At 39.7% G+C, this 13,922-nt stretch overlaps 1 protein-coding gene across 1 annotated transcript in view; it reads right to left on the reverse strand.

Annotated features, from left to right (window-relative positions):
* DISC1 (DISC1 scaffold protein) overlaps positions 1-13,922 on the reverse strand; it is a 344,506-nt gene that overhangs the window by 24,135 nt on the left and 306,449 nt on the right. Inside the window, 1 exon segment of the mRNA XM_034765114.1 lies at positions 7,672-7,716. Within this exon segment, the coding sequence (XP_034621005.1) occupies positions 7,672-7,716 (45 nt within the window).

The raw sequence follows: 13,922 nt of genomic DNA on the forward strand, positions 1-13,922 counted from the left end.
AAAATAGGCCTATGACAGTATTATTTTTGGCATACCGACAAAAACAACGTTTTGATACATCTTTGTATACTGTTCAAGTTCATGTGACAAAAGCACCCATTTACTTAATGCCAAATTCTCGCTGCTACTGAGTTAATTACACAGATGTAAATCTGAAGTGAGATCAGAATATACAACATATACTTAGAGGAATGATGGGCTTGTGATTCAGGCACTGGTCTGGAACTTAGGAGAGCTGCGTTCTTTTTCTAGCTCTACTACAGACTTCTTGTTTGACCTTGGGCAAGTCATAGACTCCTTCTGTGCCTCGGTTTCCCCATTATAAAATAGGGATAATAATGCTTTTGAGTGTCTTGTCTATTTCAATTGTAAACTCTTTGAAATAGGGACTGGCTCTTGCTATGTGTATGTATAATGTGGATCTTGTTTTAGGGCCAGTAGCTGCTACTGTAATACAAATAATAAATAAGGGAAATAGAAGACTTGTAATTCAGCTGTTCAGATGAGGAATGGACCAAAATATGGGTGAGTTTGTGGACCAGTCTTCATATATCATTCTTGAGTGACTGCAGTTTTATCTTGTTTCTAGGTAGAGCCATAGCACTGTTAATAACTGCTGTTTTGGGGTAGGTTGGGAGAAGAGGAGCATATGAAATGTTTCAAGAGCAAATATTTGTGTAGGTTTTGAGCTTTTTCTTCTGTTAGCGGAGACCCTCTTGGTGCTCTAATTTATAATACTAACAATTACAACATTTATACAGATCCACTGATTCAGCCCTTCAAAATGTTTTGTCCAGGCTGCTTCAGCCTGCCAGTCCAGACCTATCCTTCAATAACCATATGGAAATGTGGGTTGACTCTGCCTCCAGGGACAGGGGCATGGCTGGATAGCTGCAAAGTCTCTTCATGGTCAGTTCTAAGAAGGAGGGAGTTTTCTGTTTACGATTTTCTGTGTTGGGTAGGCACAGAGTCAAATCAGGCAGAACAGCTCCAGCTGGTGTCTCACTACTAAAGCACCAGGTGCAGGATTTAGCCTATAAACAATTAATAAAACATTGGGCAACTAACCTGCTCAGTATGTTAAAACAGCAGCCAAAGCAAAGCCCCAAAATATAAATAATTGGAAAAACTGGTTTAATGACTTAGTCTTTTTTTTTTTTTTTTTGTGGTAAGATAAAAAAAGCATTGCATATTCCAGTGTATGTACTTCTTTTATAAGAGTTTCTAAACTTTAATCTGGAAAACACCCCAAACGGTCTGCAACAAGTACTTATTCAAAACGATATTTCTTGTTGTTGATTTGCATAATGAACAGTGTGTAACTAGGTGCTCTGTACCTCAGACTCATAGATAATTAGCTTAAAGTGTGTTCCCCATCCAATGCAATTTTGAAATAAAATATTAATGAGAAAAATGTTTAAAGGGGCCTTAAATCCAGTCCTTTATTGGAACTTAATTAGGGGCTTGAGATTATGGGCACCAGTGAGATAACTGATTGGCAATGTAGGCACAAAAGTACAAATTGGGCTCAGCAATGATAATCGTACAGTTTTTATGATGTAGAGAACCCAGAGGCCTGAGGTATAACTAAATCCCCAGAATTCCAATAGGCAAAGTGTCTACCCTTTGATGCTGTGTATCACTACCCACTGTGCTGTTTGGTGTTTGATTTTTTTTTTAAAGGAACATTCACACACAAGTTAAGAAAGGCATCAACTTTCCAAAAATAATTTGAGTTTATTTCCCATCATACTGAATGCTAACCTTGTATATAAACACTGTACTACAAGGATGTCTACAGATCCTTTGTGCCACTGCAAAATTAAAATTTAGGCTCCTAAGTGAGATCTACTGCAAAGACTCAATTTCTGCTCTTTCAGTAGATTAATTTAAAAACTATTCTGAAATAATAGTGTGCAGTTATTATGGATGCATTGATAGTAACTCCATTGGTAAGTCAAGTTTTGCACTTAAAGAAGGGAATCAACCAGTTTGTTACATATGAATAATACAGCCCATCTTCCCCAAAATTACAGCACTTTCTCTGAGTACGGAATGAATTTTCTGAGAATTTACAAATAAATCAGATAACCTGATCCAGAATTACAATGAATTAATACGGAGTCCTGTAATAAATTTAGCACCCAGTCCAGACCTATGACATCATAAGGGGGAAAATGAAACAAAAATCAAATACTTCTTTAAAAATGAGTTTAATTTAATCTGGGTCCACAAATTCTAAAATCCCTTACTCATAATCACGACTACTGCCTGGTGTCTACTGCGTAATAACAACACCCCTGTAATATAGCTTACCCTAAACTACTGAAATGTGCTCTCAAGCTTAACTCCATCTTAATGTAATAACAACATTAATCTGGGTGTATTATCTATGTATGGGAGAGAGCTGCTTCTTCTGTTAAAATAAACAATTCCCTCCCTAGACAAGCAGTGTCATTGCATACCACATTAGTAGGTCATGAGAAATATACTCATATCTTGTGAAGACCTTGGTGTATAAGGCAGTGTATTGATTTTTTGGGGAGAGAGAGAGGAGAGGTCATGCTGTAGATAGATAGTTTCAACTGTTGTTTAACATTGAGGACAGAGAGCTGAGAATTGTCTTATATGAGGTGAGACAAGTCACCAATGCTCTCAATAAAAGTGAGTATTCTACATTTTCAAAAACAAATTCACAATCCTCTACTTCTAAAAAAGGAGGTAACAGCGCTTTTCAGCATCTTTCATGCCTAGTATTGGCACTAGTAATACTTTTACCTGACACTGTGTGTGTGTGTGTATGTACACACACACACACACACACACTGCCAGTGACATAGAAACTATTCCAACCACTTCCTGGTAGGAGATCTGCTCTGTGTATACTGCACAACACTAGCTCAGAGAAATAAATGGACTCTGCCTCAAGCGCAATGTACTAACACAAATCCTCCCGCTTGCTGGTTACACTAACACTGCAAGCAAATGTAACTCTGATAGCACCTTAAGACTTGTTTGATTATTTTTTGCACTGACCTCACTTTTAGGAATCTGAATGTTACTGCTAGGAGACATTAATATAGTAAGAGAGATGAAATTATGGTATGGATTTTTGTGCGTGCAGAGGGTGTAATTTTTGATGGGGTTTATTTTTGTTGCTCCTAAAGCAGACAGTAATAGGTACAAAATGCACGTGATTGTTGTAAGATATATTTCTGGCAGTGGTGGGAAAATTTCCTCAGCTTTCTAATGCAAAGTGGACTTACTCACCTCTCCTCCCCTTTTTAGCTGTGGGTATACAACAGACGTTGCTGCACCTGCATTAGCGTATCAGCTTTAATAGGAGATCAGAATGTTTTTCAATTTATTTTCTGTGGTTCATATTTTCTTAAAAGCCATTTTAATCTCTACTTCCAACTGGCAGTCATTATACAGTACCACTTAGCTATAAATATACGTTTGGTCAACTTCTCCAGTGCAGACACCATCCTCCCTCTCTGAATTCTAGTTCAGCAGTTTGCATATAGGAATTAGTGAAGTCAACACACACTTTTTTGTCACTGTTGTTTTCACCACAAAGTTCCTCTTCAGTCTCAGAAGTGAGAGTCCGAGATACATCCCCAAACCTGTCCCTAACAGTAAGCAAGCTGTCTAGTCTTCAAATTAATGAAATTGTGCCCCTGATAAAACTTTCAGCACAAAAAGCCTTAGAACTATTGCTACAGCATACCCGGTGAGACATTTCTCGTCTGGGCTGAATTAGAACTGATATTTCTTTTATGCCCATTAAAAACTGTTTGAAGTAATTTAAAATAAAAGATGGGGTTTCTGCTGTCAGACAGACATTTCACATTACAACTTTTTTTAGAACATTCAGGCTTCATTTTCAGAAGTGCTGATTTGCCACCACTCCAAATGAAATTAATCAGAGCTGTGGGTACTCAGCACCTCTGAAGAATCACAGCCAGGTATGTCAAAAAGTACACGTACACATGAACACTTGATTATATGTTTAAACCAGGGGCGGGCAACCTTTTTGGCCTGAGGGCTGCATCGGGTTTCCAAAATTGTATGGAGGGCCGGTTAGTGGAGGCTGTTCCTCCACAAACAGCCAGGCGTGGCCCGGCCCATCCAACCCCTCCTGCTTCTCACCCTGATGTCCCCCCTTGGGATTCCTGCCCCATCCCCCTGTCCCCTGACTGCCCTCCGCCACCCCATCCAACCCCTCCTCTCATTCCTGACTGTCCCCATTCAACTCCCCTGACCCCTATCCACGCCCCCTGACCATCATTCTGAACTCCCCTGCACTCTATCCAACCCTCCCTACCCCCTTACTGTGCTGCCTGGAGCACTGGTGGCTGGCTGCCTAGCTGGAGCCAGCCATGCCACCGTGCAGCACAGAGCACTGGGTCAGGCCCAGTTTCTGCAGCCCCACCACCCAGAGCATTGCGCCGGCGGCGCAGTGAGCTGAGGCTGTGGGAGAGGGGGGACAGCAGGGGAGGAGCCAGGGGCTAGCCTCCTGGGGCAGAAGCTCAGGGGCCGGGCAGGAGGGTCCCGCGGACCGTAGTTTGCCCACCTCTGACCTAAACCATATGTAGTGTAATCTCATACCATACTCAGACATTGAGTTATCTAGCCACACAGTGGTCAAACTACACAAGGAGAAAACATTTCTCCATGTTCTGCATCCCTTAATGTGGGAGTCACTGTAGAGAAGAGGGTGGCACTGACTACTGAGAACAGGTCCAAATTCTCTCTGTGCAAAATGTACAACACCCAGGATAATATGTGCAGAGCAAGCATCATTGTGCAAAACTGCATGCATCTATTCAAGAAACCACCACAGCTGCACTATTCATTCTCAGGGTCTGAGAGTGACATGACTACAATCTACTGTACTTTAAAAAAAATACTGGACAGACGCAGCAGTGGTTCACCATCCATAATGGGAAGCAGAGAAAATGGTTTGTAAAGCTATCACCCCATTGAGTGATCACCCAGCTATGGCCACCACACAAGCTGTGCCCCAATACTGACTACTGCCTGGCAGTTCTGTTCCAGAGATACCACATTATGGGAAGCTCTGGCTAACCCTCTGTATGCCATCTTTGGGTTTGGTGACTTAGTTTGGATGCACAGACCAAGATGAATGGTGGGATGGTGTGGGACTGTACTTGTCTGTTTTTGTATATCACAGCCTGAGTATGTCTTGTGTGACTATGGACACAAGAGATGATCACTGCTTGTGCATCTCATCCTCCAAACATTTCACTTTGTCAGAGCTCTCTGCATGTCTGAGTGACAGGGATTAGCATGTTCTGGCATATTGGTGAGAGGAGAGGGGCTATGTGAAACATAACCCAAGCAAACTCCAAAAGGTAAGTAGGAACACAGCAAACCATGGCTTATCATACATGCTTTAATTCTTGCCATCCCATCAAGCTTTTGCCAAGAATGAAGCTGTCGCGTGGGCATGTGGGGGTGTTTGGGAGCAGCTTCAACATGACAACATGCATCAGAGCTTCTTCTTACGTGCAGTGACTCAAGTACTAAGATTCCCACTCAGGTTCTTTGTAATTACGTGACAACTCACAACCACATCTCGCATTTCTTTAGCTCAATCTGCTCTATCCTCCCACTTCCTCTGTAGTGGTACGGAATGCTGGATGTTGTGGCACATGGGCATGTTAATTACTGCCAAAATCATGCTGCAACCCTGACCATTCTGTCCCCTCATGTTTCCTGTATTACAGTTGCTGAAGAACGTTCTTGGAAGAGCATCCACACAGGTCTATATCTTTCTGCTGTCTTCCAGCGTTCAGTCACACAAGACACCTTGCCATGTTCTGTGTGAGAGAAGGTTCCCGTCTCTTATCATCTGTATTCCCTCTGTCTGAAGGATACAGTATTTCTGGTCTGGGCAGGCTTTGAATATGCAAGTGTGCTACTACACTGGCTTCATTTAATGTACCTGGGATAATTCCAGTTCCTGTGGGTATTGTCATCTACTGGTTTGCAAGTGATAATCTGCATTGGGCCAGAACTTTTCATAGAAATTGCTTTCTGATGTGCACATCCATTTGTGTAAGGAGTCAGCATAGCTGGATATGATTTGCAGGTGGCTCACAGTGTAAGTAATTCCTTTTTCTTCCTCTGTCTAGTCACCATGATCCAGCAACTGTCCTGCAGCTTTCTGTATCACTGCTGTGCATTAGTCTGCTGGAGGTGTTTACATTCTGTATCTCAGGCCATATGCTGCCTGTACTATCTTGTAAAGACTCTGCTATCTTGGCAGCTGCCTGTGGCTGATGACTGGACACTGTCCATGTACCATTGTTGTCATTCTTTTCTGACAACAGGTGTTTTCGCTGTCTTGGTGCCTGCGGGATTATGTACTCCTTTTGTGTGTCAACACTGTTCAGAGGCATATGCATGGCTTTGTCCTGATTCACAGCTGAGGCCAATGGCATGAGAGGCAGTTTTCATCATCTCAAACTCATTTTTTGCTTAGATAACCTTCACCCCCAAAAGCTTCTTCCTGCGCATGCTGCCATCATGCACAGCTGAACTTTCTCTGGCATATCTAGTCTCATAGGTGTGATCTCACAGTCTGCCTGTCCACAAAGACAGTAATTTGAGTTCGTCTCTTGAGGTACAGTATCTTGCCTGGATTTTTCCAGCTTCTATGCAGCCTTTGGATTTACTGGTGGTAATACAGAGTAGTGGCTTGTCCAGATGGCTACCCCATATTGCAACCCAGGAACAGTTCGTTTTTGAATTTGCATGGCTGGGCAGCAGGGGGTACATATACTCATGTATACTACTATGGGATGTGAAATAAGGTTTACTTCCTGTGTAATTAATTTGCTTGCTGGACGTGGTGCATATCAACTAAACTTTCTCAATATGTAAGCTTCAGCCGAAGGTATCCCAGTGTGGAATTGGGCCATGGTGAATTTATACTACTCCTAAGGGCAATATAAGCGTAACTACAGATTTATTATCTGACCACTCAGTTTATAGCCAAAAAGAGGTTGTCCTCCCATTTATTTTTGACAGGAAATGCATCTCAAATTACTTCATTATTTTAGACTTTACTCAAAGATACAAACTGTAGGATCTGACATCTTTATTTACAAAATGATTGCAAAACAAGATACCAAAAAGATGACAAACATCCAGGATTTGTATCCAGATAACATTTATATTGAATATCGATACTCCAAACATTTATATACTTCTGAAAGGAAAAATAATGTGTTCAAAGGGATTCAAATAGAATCAAAAAGTATGGTACAGGTAGACGAGGAAACAAGCATTATGATTTTGCTCCATGTTAAAATATCATTATTGTTGTACACTAGAGTCAACTAATTATCTCTAGCTGTCTATTTCTCTGATGCATTAATGCTATTTCTTACATCTGTGTTAAAATCACTGCCTTAGGGTCTGATCGTGCTTCTGCTGAAGTCACTAGTAGTTTTCCCATTATCTTCAGTGGCAGAAAGATTGGTCCCCTTCATTTTGGATTTGGCCTTGCTTTCCTAAATATCTGCCCCCTATTCTGCAATTTTCACCCAAAGGTGAAAAAGAGCTATCTGTTTTAAAGGAATCCCAAGGAAGTTAGTACAATTTCCCCCAATCCTCTTATGTTGTCTAGAAAGCACTTACCTCATATAAATGATCATCTGTACCAAATGAAATATCCTCCACAACCTGTTAGGGATAGGTCATAAGATAAACATAATACATTATGTATAAACATGAGGATTTTAATGTAATTGTGTAGCAGCAGTATAGCATAGTAAAAATTATGCTGCAAAACAATATAAGAGTTCAGCCTGTGTAAGTATAAAGAAAGAGGATAGAAGTCAACAAAGGAGAAACCTAAAAGCTATTTTCCATCGAGCTTATTATGGAATGACAGCCAGGCCATATTTAAGGCTACAGTTTCTTTTATAAATAAGCGTGATTTTTGCTCCTCCCCCTCAAATCTACAAACAAACGAATATCATCTTCAAAACCAGTAGATGGGGTTGAGGTGGAATCTTTTATTAAGTTTGTAAAGAACAGTATAAGTTCAAAAAGTGTATGTGGAAAGCAAACCTTTTTTAGCCACTCTAACAAAAAGCTGAAAGAATGAGAGAGGTGAAATGTAGATTATTAGATTTATTTGGTCAATATATTGTACAAAGAACCAACGATTATCAGATTAAACTCTAATTTATAAATTAAGATTGTAGGCCCCAATCATCTACGTGACACTGCACGAGTACATCCTTGTGCCAGTGCAGCATCCCATTGGTGTCCCACGCAGGCCCCATGGTCTGCACATACAGATATGGAAGACTTCCCTGAACTGATCCATAAGGCTACTAGCCTCTCCTTCTTCAAGGCACATTTCTACTACGATACAAGTAATTTAAATGGCTAGGCTGAGGGGTAGTTGGGGAAGTCATGAAACTGTAAAATTATATATTAGTATCACACACACACACTATTTGTAGCCCTCACTTGAATAGAGCTAAAGTTAGTGTTTTGACAAAGCAATACACAGTATCAGAGACCTGTATATACGAAACAAATTATAAAACATAGAATATTCTTGGTGAACGTTTCAGAACTGCACCTCTGCAAAGAAGGGAACTCTGCAAAGACATTAACTCTGTCTTTAGTTTTTGTTTGTTGGTGTGTTGGTTAGTGCATTTGTTGGTTTTTACTATGTTTCATGTTCTTGGAAGGATTAAATTTGATGAGATACAGAGGTCTTCATTAAAAAGCTAGTGTTTACCCAGAGATACCACAAAGTGGTATCTGGCACTCCTCAGTATTTCCTTATGGTTAGAATGGGCAGCGGTATCTTAGGCATCGCTGTGCAGTAAATGTGGGTAAATGCTGGCTGTGCAATGGTGACCTGAGCACTGTATACAAGCTTGTTGTTACAGAATCCCTTTGCAGGTTGGATTAAGGATATAGAAAACATACTCAAACACTGACCTTCACTGATGTTCAATGTTGACATTTAAGGTAGATAAATTTAAAGTCTCCAAATGATTTTTGAATCTCTACAAATACAATATTTAATTAAACTAATATGAAAGTACATTTTGTTTAGATTTCTAAAAGTGTTGCCCTTTACATCTGGCACATTTACTTCCTGGATCAGAGGGTACTTTAATCTATGGTAATATGTTGCATCCCACTGACAAAGGCTTTATTGCTGACTGCTATCACCAAATTCTGACAAACACTGTATCACATTCAGTTTTGACTTAATTTTTAACGTTTGTCAGTTAAAAAGTATACTGTTGTCATTTCTTTTTAGTGAGAGTCCATTTCAATATCACAGAGTATTAATATCTCAAACATAGTTAATCAAATAAAATGCTGTGTAATTATATAGCACCTTTTCAACAAGGATCTGAAAGCGTTTTACAAACCTTCTTTACAGATGGGAAAACTGAGGTACAGAGAGGAAAGGTGACTTGCTCAAGGTCAAGCAAATTAATAGCACAGCTGGAAGAGAACCTGGCAACCCGATCTCTACTCTAACAACACACACACTGTTTCAAGCATTGAGATGGAATTATACATGTTACAAATGACTGATGTGGTAGCTACCAAACATGTTGGCGTACCAAAGGTAATACTACTGCATTTTGTTTTTTTTACCTTGAAACTTTAATCACCTGAATTCTCTTGAAATCTAGTAGGTGTTTCCTTCCTTCATAAGGTTAAAGAGGGAACACTGCACAGCATGCCAGAAGAAGAAGAAAAAAAGGACAGGTCAGGAAATGAAACGTGAAGGTTCATGGGTATACATGATCCTAGAGATACCAGGTGTTAGGGAGGTTTTAACACACACAAATCTACACAGCTATTAGTTGTCAGCAGTGTCTCTTATGTTGCTTACAAGGAAAATATCAACAAACAAAAGTCAAAGCAAGGACACACAAGGAGAGATGCAATGTGCAGGTGTTAATATCTTGAGAAATGAAGTGTTATTGTATATAAGACGGGGAAAAATCCTGGTATAATTCAGAAATTACCCAGAAACAAACTATGAAAAAAATTCCAACCTCCTCCATTTCTAAGTAACCAGAGTAAAAATACTTGGAGTCAATTTAGAGCTACAGAAAAATTTAAGGAACAAATCTAGGACCCACTGGGACCAAGGCAGAATCACACCCAATTGCCATGATTCTAGTTTGGTTCCTTCAGACTAAAGGTGGCTCCATGTTGTTCTTACTTAATTCCAGCAAGTTAATTTTGGTTCCTGATAGAAGAACCATACCTGAAGTTGCCAGAATCTGTCTTGGCTCTGTCTGGTGCAGGAGTTCTTTGGCTTGGTTCAGACTGATTAGTGTTGTTTATAGATTTGTTCCAATAAGTTAAAGAAGACTGCTGTTCTGACTAGCTGTTGGTAGTTCCAGTGGGGTGCCATTTATTCTCAGGTGTTTTTGGCTGTTTCAGGATAATTCTGGCTGGTCCCATCTGATTTAGTTCTGGCAAAAACCAGTAAAGGTGCTTCTACCAGCAGGGTTGTCATGGGTTATAGATGTTTTCCCAGCTCTGCAGTTGGTTTTGCAGGGGAAGTTTGTTAGATATGGTTATTCCGTGATGCCACAGGTAGTTTATTGTCCCATTAAACACAGTATATTTAATTCTGAGTTCTACATAAGCAGGTTAAAAGGAGAATAGTATTTGTGAGTATCAATAGTATTTGTGAGTCTTCAGTGTAAGTACAACTATAAAATATATTCCAACGGTCTTAAGAAATACAGGGATAAGGCTGTCAGATAATAAACTTATGATCACACAGGAAAGTAAGATATCTGGAACTTTCAAAGCATGCAAAGCCTGAACAATCATGACTGAGCATGTGATATTCTGTGATCTACTGAGGATATATCTTATTTTAAAAATAAGATATATCTTATTTTAAAAATAATAATAAAATAAACAAGTCTTTATTGTCAAGGAGCAAATCCAGTAGGATCTTGAATGACTGGCTGTTCCCCTTCTCCTGTTTCAAACCCCTTTTGCATAAGTCTTAAGTTTTTAATGAAACCTGTGAGCAAAAGTTAATCGTATGTGAGGAAACTGAATTTATAATACAGCGCCATGAACCCAGGACCCAGTTTACAATAATGTTTTGCCAGAGGTAACAAGATAAATGACTGGAAGTGAAAGTATATGAAGTAGTTATTGGTAATACTGACAAATGAACCACTAGAATCCAGCCTTCAACCCCTCACTCATAACATTTCAGTATAAAGTGAATCAATTGCCAGGCTGCCAGTGTGTGTGCATATGTATTATATCCTTTCTGTCATTGTTTTGAAGCTAACAATTCTGCAAGCTCCAAAACAAATGATGCCTCTGTTCCTCTTTTTTGGAAAGGAGTTAATATTCTTCAAAGGATACCACTCCTCTTTTGATACCTCACAAAAATTAGTTCAATCTTATCAAGATATGTACCTTAGATGGACTCCATAAGGACGCAAAGAAGACCATCAAATAATTTGGTAAATGCACGTTCTTCCTTAAGTGAGTATTTATAATCTCCATCCCTTGTCACATGATAAATTATCATGTGGTTGATTACTAATGATCATCAATAAGCTGTTCCCTAAGAGATACCTTAAAACCCTTTCAGTGGTCAAATGAAAGAGTAACTAGTAAATACAACCTATTTTGCCATAGACAGAGCTATTTTTAAACAACCACAAAAGTTCCACAGTTATGCATCATGACAGAAAGTTTAAATGCTGGAAAAGAGATGCCAGCCCTCTCAAGTAAGTGCATTTACAGATCAGAGGTCTTGCTTCCTTCCTTTACCCAGTTTCTCTTTCTCAAATTATTGCCATGGCTATAGAAAGGTGTAATGTGTTTATTAAATATTCTACCCCATAACTGGCGGTGTTTGTGAAAGATACACTCCATGCCTTCTCTCACTAGACATACACTGCCCAACATTCCTGTTCAGATGCTACTAGCCTGTTATGCTACTGTCTAAACCACAACACCAATGATGAAAATTTTTGTACAGATTTTATACTTCACAAAAATAAACAAAATCTTGAAAATGTAATAATGTCAAACTAAGGGCATAAGTATATATGTATTATTTAGAGGCGCCATCTGGGGTCAGATCTTAAGACCTCCAAAACTGAATGAAAGGCATAGGGGAAACACAAGAATCTGGGAAGCTAAGGTAGTAGAACTGAAGCTGAAGCAGCTCTGGAATTGAATTTCCAATGCCATTGTAAGCAGCTTCATTTGTCTCAAAATGCGTAAACTGGCCTCATTTTTCTAAAATGAAATGAAGCACCTAATCACTTGGTCAACATAGGAAGCAGGCAGTGTTGGGAAACTCAACAACTTTATCTGGGGAGCAACTGAGAAAATCGTGGTAAAATTTGTTTTCAGTCTTGTAGCTGTCTTGGTCCCAGGATATTACAGATTATTGTAATGAGCCAGAAGAAAAAAAAAAAACGTGAAAAGCACCTTCAAAAGATGAGTCTGGGAACTTAAGTTCATAACTCTGCTAGACAACAAAAACTGTGGACTGAATAAAGTCATTGGATTTATAGCTCATTACAACAATCTGTAACCCACTAACCTTCCTTTGTCATACAACTGTAGAGGTGTAAACTATCCACTTCACCTTGAATGGTCACTTGCAACATGTGCAACTTGCAACTCCTTATCTGTTCCACCTTGTATTTAGCTGTGATAGTCTGAGTACCTTTCCAAGAAGAGCTCTGTGTAAGCTTGAAAGCTTGTCTCTTTCACCAACAAAAGTTGGTCCAATAAAATAAATTACCTTATCCATTTTGTATCTCTAATAACCTGGGACCAACACAACTACCACAACACGGCAAACAACATGGGAAGATATCAGATTTCACTGTCTGAAATGGAAATTCCACAACATGAAGAAAAAGGAAACCAAACTTAACAGTGTCCTCTACTTCCTGAGCAAATTCAAGAGGACTTCCAGACGACTAACCATCTATAACCCTCTGACCACTTAACTACACACAACTCTAAATATGCTAAAGAGCTCTTCAGAAAAACTGAGGAACCATCTCCAGTACGGCACATATTCCAGAAGGGAGGCCCCTCAAATAAGAAATCATCACATGTTCCCATACGCTGAAAAGAAAAAAACCAGGAACCCTACCTGGAGATCATGCAAGAAAGCCAAAACAACTATAACCCCACCCCCACCCCATCCAACACAAAAACAAAAAATGGAAATAACTACAACAAATTCACAACCTACAGACCACCACTTCCAGGAGAAACCATGACACCAAGATCCACCAGATGGATACTAGGTGACACCCCAATGTCATCAACTTATCAAGGCTACCTCTTACCAGAGCTGAATTATCTACTTTCTCAGGGACTGAACTTCTGCCCCACCACAGAATTTGATACCATACTAACATGTGAGAACTAGAAGAATTATTTCACTGATTCTGCCTCAAAGAAGTCTTTCACAACAAAGACAATACAGGTCTGTCTCATCTTACGCGCATTTAACATACGCGATTTCAACTTTACGCGGTCGGCAAAAACAAACAAAAAAAAAAGAGAAAAATAACAATTTTAATATAGTACCTGTAGTGCAGGTGATTCCGCCCGCCATTGAACTCAATGTAATTTTGACTATATGCGGTTTTTGCTTTACACGCTAACCGTGGAACGGAACCCCCGCGTAAGATGAGACAGACTTGTACTGCTCATAGTATTGTCCCCAGTGATGGTCATAAGAAAAAGAAATCATCTGACTGGATACCCCACAGTGGACGAAACCACACACTTGATTGCTTCAGGGAAAAATTTGACTGTGAAATCCCAAAACATCATATCCACTACAATCTCTCCATTGCGGAGAGGACAGCTATACA

This window comes from Trachemys scripta, chromosome 3 (assembly GCF_013100865.1).
Source record: "Trachemys scripta elegans isolate TJP31775 chromosome 3, CAS_Tse_1.0, whole genome shotgun sequence".
Taxonomy (NCBI): Eukaryota; Metazoa; Chordata; order Testudines; family Emydidae; genus Trachemys; species Trachemys scripta.